The following is a 17,743-nucleotide window of genomic DNA, read 5'->3' on the forward strand; positions in this document are numbered from 1 at the left end:
CTGGCTTCTCTCATTGTTTCAGGGCATGCATATCTTACCCAATCTAGACTCTGTGTTACATGACCCCATGTGCTGGGAAAAGCCTGATAAGTTCAACCCTGAACATTTCTTAGACAAAGCTGGAAACTTTACATCTAATGAGGCTTTCCTGCCATTTTCTGCTGGTGAGTTCATAAATGTCTCATATATTTCAGAACTAGCAATTGCCCTTGAATTTCTATTGGACAGACTTCTGAAAGTGCTTGAGTTATTGTGAGCACAGATGCAGTCTCTAAAATAGGATGTGCGCATTTGTGCAAACAGGATGTCGATGTTTTCATTATTATTTAAGCGTATAGCGCTAGCGGATTGCGCTAACGCAATGTATCTATAGGGATCGCGTTTGCCGATCCCGCTAGTGCAGATCACCGATCTGCACTAGCGAGGACCGGACCTCGGACGCACCGAGGTCCGTCAGAAGATAACGGCACATCGCTAGCGCGTGCCGAAAATGGCATGCGCTAGCGATGCGCTAGAGATCAGAATCACATTGCCGTCAATGGGTGCGCTAACGGATTCGTTGCATGGCGTTAATTGCGACAATTTCGCCATGCAACGCAGTCCGTTAGCGTTAACCCATTAGCGCAATGTGAACCTAGCCTTAGCCAAAACCAGGAGTGGAACAAATAGAGGAAAAGTATAAGAGAAACATATGCACCACTTCTGCATTTATCACCCACTCCTGGTTTTGGCTTACAAATACTGATGTAAAATACTGACCAAATACTGCTAGTGTGACGGCAGCCTAAGTAAACTAACCATTATCCATGACAAAAAGTCAAATTCATCACAGGATACAAAGAAATTGTAGTGCAGCGGGGTTGGTGCAGTGTGACAGATAGACAGGGACCACAAGAAAGTTCATAGCAAACGTGTTTAATGTCCAAAAACTCACACAGTGCACAGCACATGGTATCCTCTGGATCGCAGCCGGAGCGTCACAACAGTCTGTACAGTTGCCGAGGGCGACTGCACCACCGTATCAGGCTGCGGCTTACCAGGCGTTCGCTGCTCTGGGCTCTGTGTTACCTCATACAGGCTGGACACTCCAGAGCCACCTGCTCCGCTACTTGCAAACACTCACACACCCAAACCCTTGCTGCAGGTTTTTTTTTAACTGGAATCTGTGGCCATGGGCCACTTGCAAGACTCGGCCTGGAGGAAATGTACTGCCCCACTACCTTCCTGTAGTCCGTTTAAAAAATAAAAGCCCATAACGGGTTTTCCAGAACAATGCCATGGCCAAATAGCTTGACCAGGTCCATGCTTACTTTTATTTTGCCTTGTGACTCACAGGCGTCCTGCTGTGACCACAAGGCACTCCAGTGGGTCTAATAGGACTCCGTCCGCATCCTGGGGGATACATATTGACCCTCGCATATGATCCCCCTCCCTGCCTCACAAGATATAAGCTAAATCATTAAAAACATATTCGTTATTGAAACTGTGCTGAAATAATGCCGATCTCCATTTTTTTTTCCTTTCCCGCATTTACAGTGGGGTGGTGCAGTCTCTCAGCCTATCAGCAGTGCACACACACAGCAATGTGCATGTGATGCACACAAGCAAGGGCATGTGTCATTGGCTGTGTATGTCACATGTCCTTGCCCTATAAGAACCAGCCATTTTAGCCGTCGCCACCATTTCCTCACTGCTGCAGCTTAGTGTTAGACGGCACTGCTGCTTGCTGTGGGCACTATACAGTCAAAGAGTCTTTTTTGAGAGCAAATTTTCTGAGAGATAGGTTTAGGGAGTCGGGACTAGTTGTAATATCAGCCGTTTTCAGGGTAGGTTATAGCAGTTCATAGCACTTTTTGCCAGGCAGGTCTGTGCCAGTGCTGTGCAAGTGTTTTTCATAGCATTTGGTGTAATCTAGCTCAGCCAATCCTTTTGGGCTAGTAGCATTGTCTGGTAGTCATCTGAGTAGCCTGCCTGAGAAGCTAGCTACACCGCCTGTGCATCTAAATTTTTACTGCATCTAACCCAGGAAATCGTTTTGGGCTTAGTAGCAGTGTCTGCATGTCAGAGGAGTAGCCTGCCTGTGAAGCTAGCTACACCACTTGTGTATCTACATTTTTACTGCATCTAACCCAGTAAATTGTTTTGGGCCTAGGAGCAGTGTCTGCACGTCAGCGGAGTATCCCGCCTGTTAAGCTAACTACACCGCCTGTGTACCTAAATTTTTACTGCATCTAACGCAGTAAATCGTTTGGGCCTAGGAGCAGTGTCTGCACGTCAGCAGAGTAGCCCACCCATGAAGCAAGCTACACCGCCTGTTTATCTAAGTACTAATTTTTAACTGCATTTAGCCCAGGCAATACTTTGGGCCTAGTAGCTATTTCTGCTACTCAGCAGAGTACCCCACCCATGAAGCAAACTACAGCGCCTTCTTCCTTTCTCAATCTAACCCCTCGGCTCTGGGGTGTCCACACTCCCTCCAGCTCTCTCCTTCTCACAGGTGGACTACCGCGTGTATTCACACTGTGGCGAATCTTTTGGTCCCAGGCATAAGAAGTCGTTGAGGTAATGGATAATATGTGCCCCCTTAGAAACGTCCATGACGACCCCATTCGAGGAAGCAACTAAACACCTCAAATAGTGAGCAGGATATGGAGCACCCCATGGGCAAACAGCGATCTATGTAGTATGCTCCTTCACAGAAGCAGCCCAATGGGAGAACACTATTCCGAGGCACAGGTAGTAACCGGAACGCCCCCTCAATGTTTGTTTTCGCCATTAGGGTGACCCTTCCCAACTTCTTGACCCACATGTTTGCCTCGTCAAAGGAGGTACAATACATAGTACTGTACTTGGTTCCGCGTCGATGTTGTCATTTACTGACCTGCCCCTTGGATATGACAAATGGTGGATTAGTCTAAATGTATTGGGTTCCTTTTTTGGCACGACTCACAACGGGGATACCACTACGTCTTCTAAGAAAAGTGTTCTGAATGGACCCGCCGCCTTTCTACATAAAGATAATTATTTTTTACATTTTTTTGTCACGACGTCTGGGTGTTGGTAGGGTGATTTTAGATTTTTACTCCAGCCTTTCTTGATTTTAGAAGGGCATGACATGCCTATATCTGTGTCTCCTCCTCCTTTTACTCCTCCACCTCTTTTCTTTTCGCATGACTATATGTAGTTGCAGCGCCCCAGAGTCCTGGTCGTTGCAGTACTGTGGCTCCGCCACTATGGGGAGCCATGGTGCGTCCGATGGCACTGAAGGAGTTCATCTGATCAGGTATCACAGACACCAATACATTTCACAGCCGGGCCTCCGGGGGGAGCTAAGGGTTCTATTCATTAGGCCACTCCCCACCATAGTGGGTAAACTGGGGGTCAGGCAGGAAGTTAGATTAAAAAGCTGACTGGATTGGACAAAGCAACACCTAGTGGCAGAGGGTGTTGTGGAGGAAGAGACAGTAGGGTCTCTGTCAGGGGTGGGATCCTGACAGAGGCTTGGCATTGGATAGAATGTAACGGGTCCGCGCCAGCTCCGGGAAGCGGCGGGGCCCAAGAAAGGACTAGAAGCGAGATAGATTGTGCTGAGTGAGAAACGAGATCAAGCGATAGGAGAATGTTATGACCCCAATGGCGAGGGTCTCAGAGGAACGTGGAAGTCTGCAGAATACAAAAATCCAGCTCATAGGGCAGTGGTAACTGGGTTGACCATATATCTACTCCTAACGCCAACACTAGAAGTAGCCGGGGATCATTCCTACGTTGATTCTAGATGACACGCTCCAGCCGGAGAATCTAGCTACCCCTAGTAGAGGAAAACAAAAGACCTTTCTTGCCTCCAGAGAAGGGGACCCCAAAGCTGGATAGAAGCCCCCCACAAATAATAACGGTGAGGTAAGAGGAAATGACAAACACAGAAATGAACCAGGTTTAGCACAGAGAGGCCCGCTAACTGATAGCAGAATAAAGAAAGGTAACTTATATGGTCAACAAAAACCCTATCAAAATCCACACTGGAAATTCAAGAACCCCCGAACCGTCTAACGGTCCGGGGGGAGAACACCAGCCCCCTAGAGCTTCCAGCAAAGGTCAGGATATATATTTGGAACAAGCTGGACAAAAATACAAAACCAAAACAAATAGCAAAAAGCAAAAAGCAGACTTAGCTGATATAACTGGAACCAGGATCAGTAGACAAGAGCACAGCAGACTAGCTCTGATAACTACGTTGCCAGGCATAGAACTGAAGGTCCAGGGAGCTTAAATAGCAACACCCTTAACTAACGACCCAGGTGCGGATAAAAGGAATGACAGAAAAACCAGAGTCAAAAAACTAGTAACCACTAGAGGGAGCAAAAAGCAAATTCACAACAGGAGAATTCCAGTAGGGGTCGTGCTGTAAGACCGGAGCAACACCCTACTGAGGCGCACTACCGGTGGCCGGAACGCCGAGGGAGTATTATAACATTCAGCTTCAAGCAATACTCTAAACAGCGGCTCAGACTCAGACTCACTGAAGACATCCTGATAATCAGACAAATACTCCGGAACTTCCGAAGGCGTAGAAGAAGCAATAGACACAGGCAGGGAATCCCCATGAATACCCCGACAGCCCCAACTTGAGACTGACATAGCCTTCCAGTCCAGGACTGGATTATGGGTCTGTAACCATGGCAGCCCTAAAACAACCAAATCATGCATTTTATGTAAAACCAGGAAACGTATCACCTCGCGGTGTTCAGGAGTCATGCACATGGTAACCTGTGTCCAATACTGCGGTTTATTTGCTGCCAATGGCATAGCATCAATACCCCTAAGAGGAATAGGATTTTCTAATGGTTCAAGAGTAAAACCACAGTGCTTAGCAAATGACAGATCCATAAGACTCAGGGCAGCACCTGAATCTACAAACGCCATGACAGGATAAGACGACAGTGAGCAAATCAAAGTTACAGACAGAATAAATTTAGGTTGCAAATTACCAACGGTGACAGGACTAACAACCTTAGCTATACGTTTAGAGCATGCTGAGATAACATGTGTAGAATCACCACAGTAGTAGCACAAGCCATTCCGGCGTCTATGAATTTTCCGCTCATTTCTAGTCAGGATTCTATCACATTGCATCAAATCAGGTGTCTGTTCAGACAACACCATGAGGGAATTTGCGGTTTTTCTATCACATTGCACCGAATTAGGTGTCTGTTCAGACAACACCATGAGGGAATTTGCGGTTTTGCGCTCCCGCAACCGCCGGTCAATTTGAATAGCCAGTGCCATAGTATCATTCAGACCTGTGGGAATGGGAAAACCCACCATAACATTCTTAATGGCTTCAGAAAGGCCATTTCTAAAATTAGCGGCCAGTGCACACTCGTTCCAATGTGTCAGCACGGACCATTTCCGAAATTTTTGGCAGTACACTTCAGCCTCGTCCTGCCCCTGAGACATAGCCAGCAAGGCCTTTTCTGCCTGAATCTCAAGATTGGGTTCCTCATAAAGTAAACCGAGCGCCAGAAAAAACGCATTAATATCAGCCAATGCCGGATCTCCTGGCGCCAGCGAAAAAGCCCAATCCTGAGGGTCGCCCCGTAAGAACGAAATAACAATTTTTACTTGCTGAGCAGAGTCTCCAGATGAACAGGGTCTCAGGGACAAAAACAATTTACAATTATTCACGAAATTCCTAAACTTAAACCTGTCTCCGGAAAACAGTTCAGGAATCGGTATTTTAGGTTCTGACCTAGGATTTCTGATAACATAGTCTTGTATGCCCTGCACACGAGTAGCCAGCTGGTCCACACTTGTAATCAAGGTCTGGACATTCATGTCTGCAGCAAGCATAGCCACTCTGAGGTAAAGGGGAAGAAGAAAAAAAAAAAAAAAAAAAACTCAGAATCTTCTTTCTTATAATCCCTCTTCTGCAATGCATTAAACATTTAATACTGGCCTGGCAAACTGTTATGACCCCAATGGCGAGGGTCTCAGAGGAACGTGGAAGTCTGCAGAATACAAAAATCCAGCTCATAGGGCAGTGGTAACTGGGTTGACCATATATCTACTCCTAACGCCAACACTAGAAGTAGCCGGGGATCATTCCTACGTTGATTCTAGATGACACGCTCCAGCCGGAGAATCTAGCTACCCCTAGTAGAGGAAAACAAAAGACCTTTCTTGCCTCCAGAGAAGGGGACCCCAAAGCTGGATAGAAGCCCCCCACAAATAATAACGGTGAGGTAAGAGGAAATGACAAACACAGAAATGAACCAGGTTTAGCACAGAGAGGCCCGCTAACTGATAGCAGAATAAAGAAAGGTAACTTATATGGTCAACAAAAACCCTATCAAAATCCACACTGGAAATTCAAGAACCCCCGAACCGTCTAACGGTCCGGGGGGAGAACACCAGCCCCCTAGAGCTTCCAGCAAAGGTCAGGATATATATTTGGAACAAGCTGGACAAAAATACAAAACCAAAACAAATAGCAAAAAGCAAAAAGCAGACTTAGCTGATATAACTGGAACCAGGATCAGTAGACAAGAGCACAGCAGACTAGCTCTGATAACTACGTTGCCAGGCATAGAACTGAAGGTCCAGGGAGCTTAAATAGCAACACCCTTAACTAACGACCCAGGTGCGGATAAAAGGAATGACAGAAAAACCAGAGTCAAAAAACTAGTAACCACTAGAGGGAGCAAAAAGCAAATTCACAACAGGAGAATTCCAGTAGGGGTCGTGCTGTAAGACCGGAGCAACACCCTACTGAGGCGCACTACCGGTGGCCGGAACGCCGAGGGAGTATTATAACATTCAGCTTCAAGCAATACTCTAAACAGCGGCTCAGACTCAGACTCACTGAAGACATCCTGATAATCAGACAAATACTCCGGAACTTCCGAAGGCGTAGAAGAAGCAATAGACACAGGCAGGGAATCCCCATGAATACCCCGACAGCCCCAACTTGAGACTGACATAGCCTTCCAGTCCAGGACTGGATTATGGGTCTGTAACCATGGCAGCCCTAAAACAACCAAATCATGCATTTTATGTAAAACCAGGAAACGTATCACCTCGCGGTGTTCAGGAGTCATGCACATGGTAACCTGTGTCCAATACTGCGGTTTATTTGCTGCCAATGGCATAGCATCAATACCCCTAAGAGGAATAGGATTTTCTAATGGTTCAAGAGTAAAACCACAGTGCTTAGCAAATGACAGATCCATAAGACTCAGGGCAGCACCTGAATCTACAAACGCCATGACAGGATAAGACGACAGTGAGCAAATCAAAGTTACAGACAGAATAAATTTAGGTTGCAAATTACCAACGGTGACAGGACTAACAACCTTAGCTATACGTTTAGAGCATGCTGAGATAACATGTGTAGAATCACCACAGTAGTAGCACAAGCCATTCCGGCGTCTATGAATTTTCCGCTCATTTCTAGTCAGGATTCTATCACATTGCATCAAATCAGGTGTCTGTTCAGACAACACCATGAGGGAATTTGCGGTTTTTCTATCACATTGCACCGAATTAGGTGTCTGTTCAGACAACACCATGAGGGAATTTGCGGTTTTGCGCTCCCGCAACCGCCGGTCAATTTGAATAGCCAGTGCCATAGTATCATTCAGACCTGTGGGAATGGGAAAACCCACCATAACATTCTTAATGGCTTCAGAAAGGCCATTTCTAAAATTAGCGGCCAGTGCACACTCGTTCCAATGTGTCAGCACGGACCATTTCCGAAATTTTTGGCAGTACACTTCAGCCTCGTCCTGCCCCTGAGACATAGCCAGCAAGGCCTTTTCTGCCTGAATCTCAAGATTGGGTTCCTCATAAAGTAAACCGAGCGCCAGAAAAAACGCATTAATATCAGCCAATGCCGGATCTCCTGGCGCCAGCGAAAAAGCCCAATCCTGAGGGTCGCCCCGTAAGAACGAAATAACAATTTTTACTTGCTGAGCAGAGTCTCCAGATGAACAGGGTCTCAGGGACAAAAACAATTTACAATTATTCACGAAATTCCTAAACTTAAACCTGTCTCCGGAAAACAGTTCAGGAATCGGTATTTTAGGTTCTGACCTAGGATTTCTGATAACATAGTCTTGTATGCCCTGCACACGAGTAGCCAGCTGGTCCACACTTGTAATCAAGGTCTGGACATTCATGTCTGCAGCAAGCATAGCCACTCTGAGGTAAAGGGGAAGAAGAAAAAAAAAAAAAAAAAAAACTCAGAATCTTCTTTCTTATAATCCCTCTTCTGCAATGCATTAAACATTTAATACTGGCCTGGCAAACTGTTATGACCCCAATGGCGAGGGTCTCAGAGGAACGTGGAAGTCTGCAGAATACAAAAATCCAGCTCATAGGGCAGTGGTAACTGGGTTGACCATATATCTACTCCTAACGCCAACACTAGAAGTAGCCGGGGATCATTCCTACGTTGATTCTAGATGACACGCTCCAGCCGGAGAATCTAGCTACCCCTAGTAGAGGAAAACAAAAGACCTTTCTTGCCTCCAGAGAAGGGGACCCCAAAGCTGGATAGAAGCCCCCCACAAATAATAACGGTGAGGTAAGAGGAAATGACAAACACAGAAATGAACCAGGTTTAGCACAGAGAGGCCCGCTAACTGATAGCAGAATAAAGAAAGGTAACTTATATGGTCAACAAAAACCCTATCAAAATCCACACTGGAAATTCAAGAACCCCCGAACCGTCTAACGGTCCGGGGGGAGAACACCAGCCCCCTAGAGCTTCCAGCAAAGGTCAGGATATATATTTGGAACAAGCTGGACAAAAATACAAAACCAAAACAAATAGCAAAAAGCAAAAAGCAGACTTAGCTGATATAACTGGAACCAGGATCAGTAGACAAGAGCACAGCAGACTAGCTCTGATAACTACGTTGCCAGGCATAGAACTGAAGGTCCAGGGAGCTTAAATAGCAACACCCTTAACTAACGACCCAGGTGCGGATAAAAGGAATGACAGAAAAACCAGAGTCAAAAAACTAGTAACCACTAGAGGGAGCAAAAAGCAAATTCACAACAGGAGAATTCCAGTAGGGGTCGTGCTGTAAGACCGGAGCAACACCCTACTGAGGCGCACTACCGGTGGCCGGAACGCCGAGGGAGTATTATAACATTCAGCTTCAAGCAATACTCTAAACAGCGGCAGGACAGTCAGTTTAAGGCGGGCTGTCTAACACATATCACCTATGAAGTCTTGGGAGGCAATTGCGGGAGAGGGGCGTCTCTAGGGTCCCGGAAGAACTCCAGGCCTACCCGACAAATGGGTGCCGTTCTAACTGTAACATCAGGAAGGGACGGACGATTAGAAGAACATCATTTAATCGAGTTGTGAGGGAACTTAAGAAACAGACACAACAGTTGTGGGGTACTTTCCGTAAGCACAGCAGGGAAGGACTACAACACATAGCGCTAAGAAGGAAGGCACCGATTTCCACCTGTGAAGAGAACTCTGGAGGTGCCATTGGACCGGCCGGACTTGCACAGCTTGGTGAACCGTATTCTGGACTGAGGACTCAGAGATCTCCAGTAAAGAGGTAAAGAGACTGCAACCTGGTGTCCTCGTTATTTACCACGACCTGCACCCCACAACTGCACCGTTACAACACCACTTACTGCACCGGACGTCCCCCACTGACAGACAGGGCCACGGACCGGGTCTAGCCACCGTGACAACTCCAGGACTGAGACCCAGAGGCCCGGCTCCGGGTACCCCTCGGCCCTGCGGCGGTGTGGGGGCGCTCCAACTTGGCGTCACGAACAGGATCTACTTAAGCCTGAAGAATCAGGTCATGTGTGCCTTGGAACTGTGATTTACTGTGCTTAGACTGTACTTTATTGCAAAGACTGTGGATTGTCACTTGCCGCCAAAAGTTCGCGCCAAAATCGCCGCCATTGCAGCGTCACAGGGAGCGCAGAGGGAGACGGAGGGCGTGCCATGGGAGGAGACTACCAAAGCGGCGCCAGAAGTAGTGACCGCCCCCTCCAACTCCTGCTGCGAGAGGATGACCTGCCCAGCAGCAGAGAACAACCGCCCCCTGACTTGCGACGGCGGGAACGAGGTGAAGGAGGAGCTCGACCTTGGAGAAATGGCAGAGTCAGATGCATGCATTGCCGCCGAATGTCGGACAGCGACGATGAACAGCAGGAGCCCGAACAACGGCGAGGTGATCCCGGCTTGCCCTCACCCATCAGAAGAGGACCCGCGTCCACCGCAGCGGGAGGACCTGAGTTCCTCGGAGCCGGTAGCGGAGCTGAGCCTACCTATCCCGACCTCGGAACTAGCCGAAGAGGAGCTATGGGGAGCGGAGCCGTATCTGGAGGCTGCCGAGGAGGAGTTGCGGTCCGGGCTGCAGCCGACTCCAGCGTCCTCGTTAATGGAACGGACCGACATCGGTGGAATCACATCAGACGCGGGTATAGAAAGCGTCCCTGCTCCCCCAACCGATCCCGATCCTGCGATCGATCCTCGCCTCCCCAATAACCGTTTCCTCTTGGCGGGGCTAGGGGTACTATCCCCCGGCGCAATGGGAAGGCTGATACCTCTGCCACCGACCCAGACGGGGGAGTTCGTAGATGTGAGCCCGGAGGGAGTCATCCTCCGGTGGGAGGCCCCCCGAATTGGGCTAGATGGAGTCCGGCGAGAAGGTCACACCATTGCCGTGCTGAATTGGGAACAATATAAGCGGTACTTGATCCTACAATGGAAGGACTGGAAAGAGAGGGAACCAACTACCGCTGCATCAGCCGTGGACCAAGGGCTGAAGCCTGCACGGTCGGGAGATGTCCACCATCAGCTGATGTCTGGCAACCTACCAAGAGAATAAACCTCGATACCATGAATATGTAAATAGTTATTGTTTCCTGACTTTTGCTGCTGAACCCGTCCAGGGTTAACTCTTTAGGGGATCCTTCTGTTGACTCGGGATCCCTATTGTTTGTTTTTGTTACCAAAAGTTTTGCACAAGTTTTAAAAACTGCTGAATCATGAACAGTGCATGATCCGAACTCTTTTGTATATAGTTTGCACCTTATTAAAGGCGCTCCCTACTGGTTTTACTTAAACAAGGACTCTTTGCGAAGATACCGCACTGGAACCTTTGATGAGTATGGACTGGTAGCTTGAGAAGATGTGCTACCTCACAGAGATTTGGTCCCCTCTTAAAGGGGATGTTCATTTGTTGCACGTAAATGGTGATATTGCTTTAAGATCGGTAGCAATAATGTCAATGGAAGAAAATGATGATAATATTTACATGTAAAAGTTATATGTATGCCATTAGTTAATTGTAAAGGAATGCTGATAATGTTCTCTGAAAGAAAAAAAAGGAAGTAATGAGAAAGTTTAATGTTGTGAAAAGAAGATAGTTGATAATGTTGATAAGAAAAGGGGGGGGGATAGAAGGTAAACCCTGCGTTCCCCATCGAAAGTTAGTAATGTGTTACTAAGGACAGAAAGTGAACCCGTAAGGGTTAGTGGGTGAGTCCTTATAGGAGCCAAGTAGAGCCGGCTCGGTGTTCTCAAACTGAAAGAAAAGTTATGTTCTATACTGTGTATAGTAGTTGAAAAGGCAGTAGGCCCTGGCTGAACGGGGCGGTCCTGTAACAGAAGGGAGAGGCAGTAGGTCTGGTGCCGATAGGACAGGCGGTCCTGCAGATCCAAAGTAGGAGAATGAAAAAGTTAAAATACCTTGTAATGTGATTATAGGAAGGTCTTTAGCGGACTAAGAGTGTATATCCTTAAAGGCAAAGTTAAATTATTGGTTAATAATGTTTGCACTTAGTAGAATACCCGGTTGGGTAAGAAAAGTTCATTATAGCATGTTGCTATGATATTTTTGCCATGTTTGTAACGTTCAAGTGTCCTTACCTCCCATAAAGGGAAGCCTGTTCAAGTATACTTATTGTCATTGCACTCAACAAAATTGTATGTCTTTTTGCTAACTTGTATTGTTGTTTTCTTCCCAGTCCCGGAGTACTGTGTTTAACCAGGGGGGAGTGCAGCGCCCCAGAGTCCTGGTCGTTGCAGTACTGTGGCTCCGCCACTATGGGGAGCCATGGTGCGTCCGATGGCACTGAAGGAGTTCATCTGATCAGGTATCACAGACACCAATACATTTCACAGCCGGGCCTCCGGGGGGAGCTAAGGGTTCTATTCATTAGGCCACTCCCCACCATAGTGGGTAAACTGGGGGTCAGGCAGGAAGTTAGATTAAAAAGCTGACTGGATTGGACGAAGCAACACCTAGTGGCAGAGGGTGTTGTGGAGGAAGAGACAGTAGGGTCTCTGTCAGGGGTGGGATCCTGACAGAGGCTTGGCATTGGAAAGAACGTAACGGGTCCGCGCCAGCTCCGGGAAGCGGCGGGGCCCAAGAAAGGACTAGAAGCGAGATAGATTGTGCTGAGTGAGAAACGAGATCAAGCGATAGGAGAATTCCAGTAGGGGTCGTGCTGTAAGACCGGAGCAACACCCTACTGAGGCGCACTACCGGTGGCCGGAACGCCGAGGGAGTATTATAACATTCAGCTTCAAGCAATACTCTAAACAGCGGCAGGACAGTCAGTTTAAGGCGGGCTGTCTAACACATATCACCTATGAAGTCTTGGGAGGCAATTGCGGGAGAGGGGCGTCTCTAGGGTCCCGGAAGAACTCCAGGCCTACCCGACAAACGGGTGCCGTTCTAACTGTAACATCAGGAAGGGACGGACGATTAGAAGAACATCATTTAATCGAGTTGTGAGGGAACTTAAGAAACAGACACAACAGTTGTGGGGTACTTTCCGTAAGCACAGCAGGGAAGGACTACAACACATAGCGCTAAGAAGGAAGGCACCGATTTCCACCTGTGAAGAGAACTCTGGAGGTGCCATTGGACCGGCCGGACTTGCGCAGCTTGGTGAACCGTATTCTGGACTGAGGACTCAGAGATCTCCAGTAAAGAGGTAAAGAGACTGCAACCTGGTGTCCTCGTTATTTACCGCGACCTGCACCCCACAACTGCACCGTTACAACACCACTTACTGCACCGGACGTCCCCCACTGACAGACAGGGCCACGGACCGGGTCTAGCCACCGTGACAACTCCAGGACTGAGACCCAGAGGCCCGGCTCCGGGTACCCCTCGGCCCTGCGGCGGTGTGGGGGCGCTCCATAGTTGTGACTTTTCCATGTGTTTGTTGTGTTTTCTGAGCAGTTTGTCAGCTTTTGGACACCTTTTAAGGTGTTTTCTATGTGTTTTCTATGTGTTTGTATGTGTTTGTGTTTGCCTGCCATTGGTTTCAATGGGGTTTGACGGTGTTCGTCGAACGTTCGACGAACATTCGTTGAACACGCCCCAATTCAACAAACCGAACCGAACTCGAACACTAGGGGGGTGGCTCAACACTAATCTTAACATAAGTCGGACGCCCAAGGCAGCAAAATGATGAGACAATATTAGATAAGCAAAAGTACTTGCATATAAATGCTGCCAATATACTGTGCTTTGTGTCTCCAACCACCCCAATGCTGAAGAATTGTATTATGCTAGCACAGATAGTCCTTTGAACTCAAATACATGTTTATCTCGACATACTATTGCACAACAATTTGTGTTCCAAAATTCAAATGGTGCTCCTTCCCTATCGAGCCCCGTCGTTTTGTCCAAATAGAGATTTCTGACCACATGTGGGGTGTCAGAGAACTCAGAAGAAACGGGTAACAAATGTTTGGGTCCATTTTCTTATTCTATTCCTTGTAAAAGTGAACAAAATTGGGGATTTTTTTAAAATTCCACTTTGCATTAATTCCTGTGTAGCACGTGAAGGGTTAAAAAATTTCCTGACAAGTGTTTGAGGGGTGCGATTTTTAAGATGGTATTACTTTTGTGGAATTTCCAATATTTAGACCCCTTAAAGTCCATTTACAAGTATATCTGAAAAGATCGCTAAAGAAACAGGTTTTGAAAAAATGAGAAATTGCTGCTAAACTTTTAACCCTTCTAACATCCTACCAATATAAAATTAGGCTTGAAAAATTATGCAGATGTAAAGTAGACATGTAGGAAATGCTATTTATTATTTTTTTAGTACACCATGACTAACTGCTTTAAGGATATAGATATTGAAAGTTTGAAAATTGCGAATTTTTCAAAATTTTTCTACCAAATTATTTTGACGAGTAAATGCAAAACATATTGACCTAAATTTACCACCAAACATAAAAGTGCAATGTGTCCAGAAAAAAACAATCTCAGAATCAGCGGGATCCGATGAAGCGCTCCAGAGTTATTAACACATGAAGAGACAGTGGTCAGATTTAAAAAATTTGGTCTGGCCATGAAGGTCAAAATTGGCTAGGTCACTAAAGGGGTTAAGTACGTCTTTGATATCTCTTAATAAATATAAATATTGCATTTTTTACAGGGCACCGAGTATGTCTGGGAGAACAATTAGCACGATTTGAATTGGTCATTTTCTTTATTACTCTAATGAGGGCATTCAGATTCCAACTTCCAAAAGGAGTGACAGAAGTTAATACAAAGTACATAGCAAAACTGACATTACAGCCTCAACCTTTTAAAGTGTGTGTAATGCAAAGATGACATCCCAACTGTCCTCGATGTGAAAAAGAAAAACAACAGAAAACAACAGAAAACCCTCACCTACTGTATCCTCACCCACCCCTTGTAGATTGTGAGCCTTCGCGGGCAGGGTCCTCTCTCCTCCTGTACCAGTTATGACTTGTATTGTTCAAGATTATTGTACTTGTTTTTATTATGTATACCCCTCCTCACTTGTAAAGCGCCATGGAATAAATGGCGCTATAACAATAAATAATAATAATAATAATAATAATAAAAAGAGGAAAAAAAAACAACATCCAGTACATTTATAAATATATTGCCGAACTTTAATTGTAACGATGAGTTACAATCGGTAACAGAAAAGGGCAGCATTCACGATTTTGAAGACTTCTGAGCTGTAATCGTAAACAATCCTTGCTATATTTGCAAAGTATTTTACATAATGACTTATTGTTTAAATCTTTTTTATGGTAAATGTTTTTATACAAATTTTGATAATTATGTTTAATTTTCCATATTTGTATCTATATAAATAAAAAGAAGAAATCTTGCCCTTTTCACGCTGGCCACTAATAATAGACTGACATAGCCCGTTCTTTACAGAAAACTTTTCAGGATTAAAATGAAAAATAACATCTCTATATACAGTAGGTAAGACAGGATCTACCCATCACAAAAGATGATGTCATAGCTCACCTCCTCCTCCTCATGTACAATGACTGATAACACCTCTATATACAGTAGGTAAGACAGGATCTACCCATCATAAAGGATTATGCCATAGCTCACCTCCTCCTCCTCATGTACAATGACTGATAACACCTCTATATACAGTAGGTAAGACAGGATCTACCCATCACAAAAGGTGATGTCACAGCTCACCTCCTCCTCCTCATGTACAATGACTGATAACACCTCTATATATAGTAGGTAACACAGGATCTACCCATCACAATAGATGATTTCACAGCTCACCTCCTCCTCCTCATGTAAATGACTGATAACACCTCTATATACAGTAGGTAAGACAGGATCTACCCATCACAAAGGATGATGTCATAGCTCACCTCCTTCTCCTCATGTACAATGACTGATAACACCTCTATATACAGTAGGTAAGACAGGATCTACCCATCACAATAGGTGATGTCACAGCTCACCTCCTCCTCCTCATGTACAATGACTGATAACACCTCTATATATAGTAGGTAACACAGGATCTACCCATCACAATAGATGATTTCACAGCTCACCTCCTCCTCCTCATGTACAATGACTGATAACACCTCTATATATAGTAGGTAACACAGGATCTACCCATCACAATAGATGATGTCACAGCTCACCTCCTCCTCCTCATGTACAATGACTGATAACACCTCTATATACAGTAGGTAACACAGGATCTACCCATCACAATAGATGATGTCACAGCTCACCTCCTCCTCCTCATGTACAATGACTGATAACACCTCTATATACAGTAGGTAAGACAGGATCTACCCATCACAAAGGATGATGTCATAGCTCACCTCCTCCTCCTCATGTACAATGACTGATAACACCTCTATATACAGTAGGTAACACAGGAGCAACCCATCACAATAAATGATGTCATAGCTCACCTCCTCCTCATGTACAATGACTGATAACACCTCTATATACAGTAGGTAACACAGGATCTACCCATCACAATAGATGATGTCACAGCTCACCTCCTCCTCCTCATGTACAATGACTGATAACACCTCTATATACAGTAGGTAAGACAGGATCTACCCATCACAAAGGATGATGTCATAGCTCACCTCCTCCTCATGTACAATGACTGATAACACCTCTATATACAGTAGGTAAGACAGGATCTACCCATCACAATAGGTGATGTCACAGCTCACCTCCTCCTCCTCATGTACAATGACTGATAACACCTCTATATATAGTAGGTAACACAGGATCTACCCATCACAATAGATGATGTTACAGCTCACCTCCTCCTCCTCATGTACAATCACTGATAACACCTCTATATATAGTAGGTAACACAGGATCTACCCATCACAATAGATGATGTCACAGCTCACCTCCTCCTCCTCATGTACAATGACTGATAACATCTCTATATACAGTAGGTAACACAGGATCTACCCATCACAATAGATGATGACACAGATCACCTCCTCCTCCTCATGTACAATGACTGATAACACCTCTATATACAGTAGGTAAGACAGGATCTACCCATCACAAAGGATGATGTCATAGCTCACCTCCTCCTCCTCATGTACAATGACTGATAACACCTCTATATACAGTAGGTAAGACAGGATCTACCCATCACAAAGGATGATGTCATAGCTCACCTCCTCCTTCTCATGTACAATGACTGATAACACCTCTATATACAGTAGGTAACACAGGATCCACCCATCACAATAGATGATGTCATAGCTCACCTCCTCATGTACAATGACTGATAACACCTCTATATACAGTAGGTAAGACAGGATCTACCCATCACAATAGGTTATGTCACAGCTCACCTCCTCCTCCTCATGTACAATGACTGATAACACCTTTATATACAGTGGGGCAAAAAAGTATTTAGTCATTCAGCAATAGTGCAAGTTCCACCACTTAAAAAGATGAGAGGCGTCTGTAATTTACATCATAGGTAGACCTCAACTATGGGAGACAAACTGAGAAATAAAAATCCAGAAAATCACATTGTCTGTTTTTTTATCATTTTATTTGCATATTATGGTGGAAAATAAGTATTTGGTCAGAAACAAACAATCAAGATTTCTGGCTCTCACAGACCTGTGACTTCTTCTTTAAGAGTCTCCTCTTTCCTCCACTCATTACCTGTAGTAATGGCACCTGTTTAAACTTGTTATCAGTATAAAAAGACACCTGTGCACACCCTCAAACAGTCTGACTCCAAACTCCACTATGGTGAAGACCAAAGAGCTGTCAAAGGACAGCAGAAACAAAATTGTAGCCCTGCACCAGGCTGGGAAGACTGAATCTGCAATAGCCAACCAGCTTGGAGTGAAGAAATCAACAGTGGGAGCAATAATTAGAACATGGAAGACATTCAAGACCACTGATAATCTCCCTCGATCTGGGGCTCCACGCAA

The 17,743-nt window shown here is 45.6% G+C and overlaps 1 protein-coding gene across 2 annotated transcripts in view; it reads left to right on the top strand.

Moving 5' to 3' along the window:
• LOC143761249 (cytochrome P450 2J4-like) overlaps positions 1–15,171 on the top strand; it is a 64,308-nt gene extending 49,137 nt beyond the window's left edge. The window contains exons 8-9 of one of the 2 annotated variants that reach the window (XM_077249091.1): positions 23–164; positions 14,443–15,171. In XM_077249091.1, the coding sequence (XP_077105206.1) occupies positions 23–164; positions 14,443–14,621 (321 nt within the window). In that variant the 3' untranslated portion in view covers positions 14,622–15,171. The remainder of the gene's footprint in view (positions 1–22; positions 165–14,442) is intronic. The other variant, XM_077249090.1, reaches the window with a different exon arrangement.
• Positions 15,172–17,743: the final 2,572 nt, after the last annotated feature.

This window comes from Ranitomeya variabilis, chromosome 1 (genome assembly GCF_051348905.1).
Source record: "Ranitomeya variabilis isolate aRanVar5 chromosome 1, aRanVar5.hap1, whole genome shotgun sequence".
Taxonomy (NCBI): Eukaryota; Metazoa; Chordata; class Amphibia; order Anura; family Dendrobatidae; genus Ranitomeya; species Ranitomeya variabilis.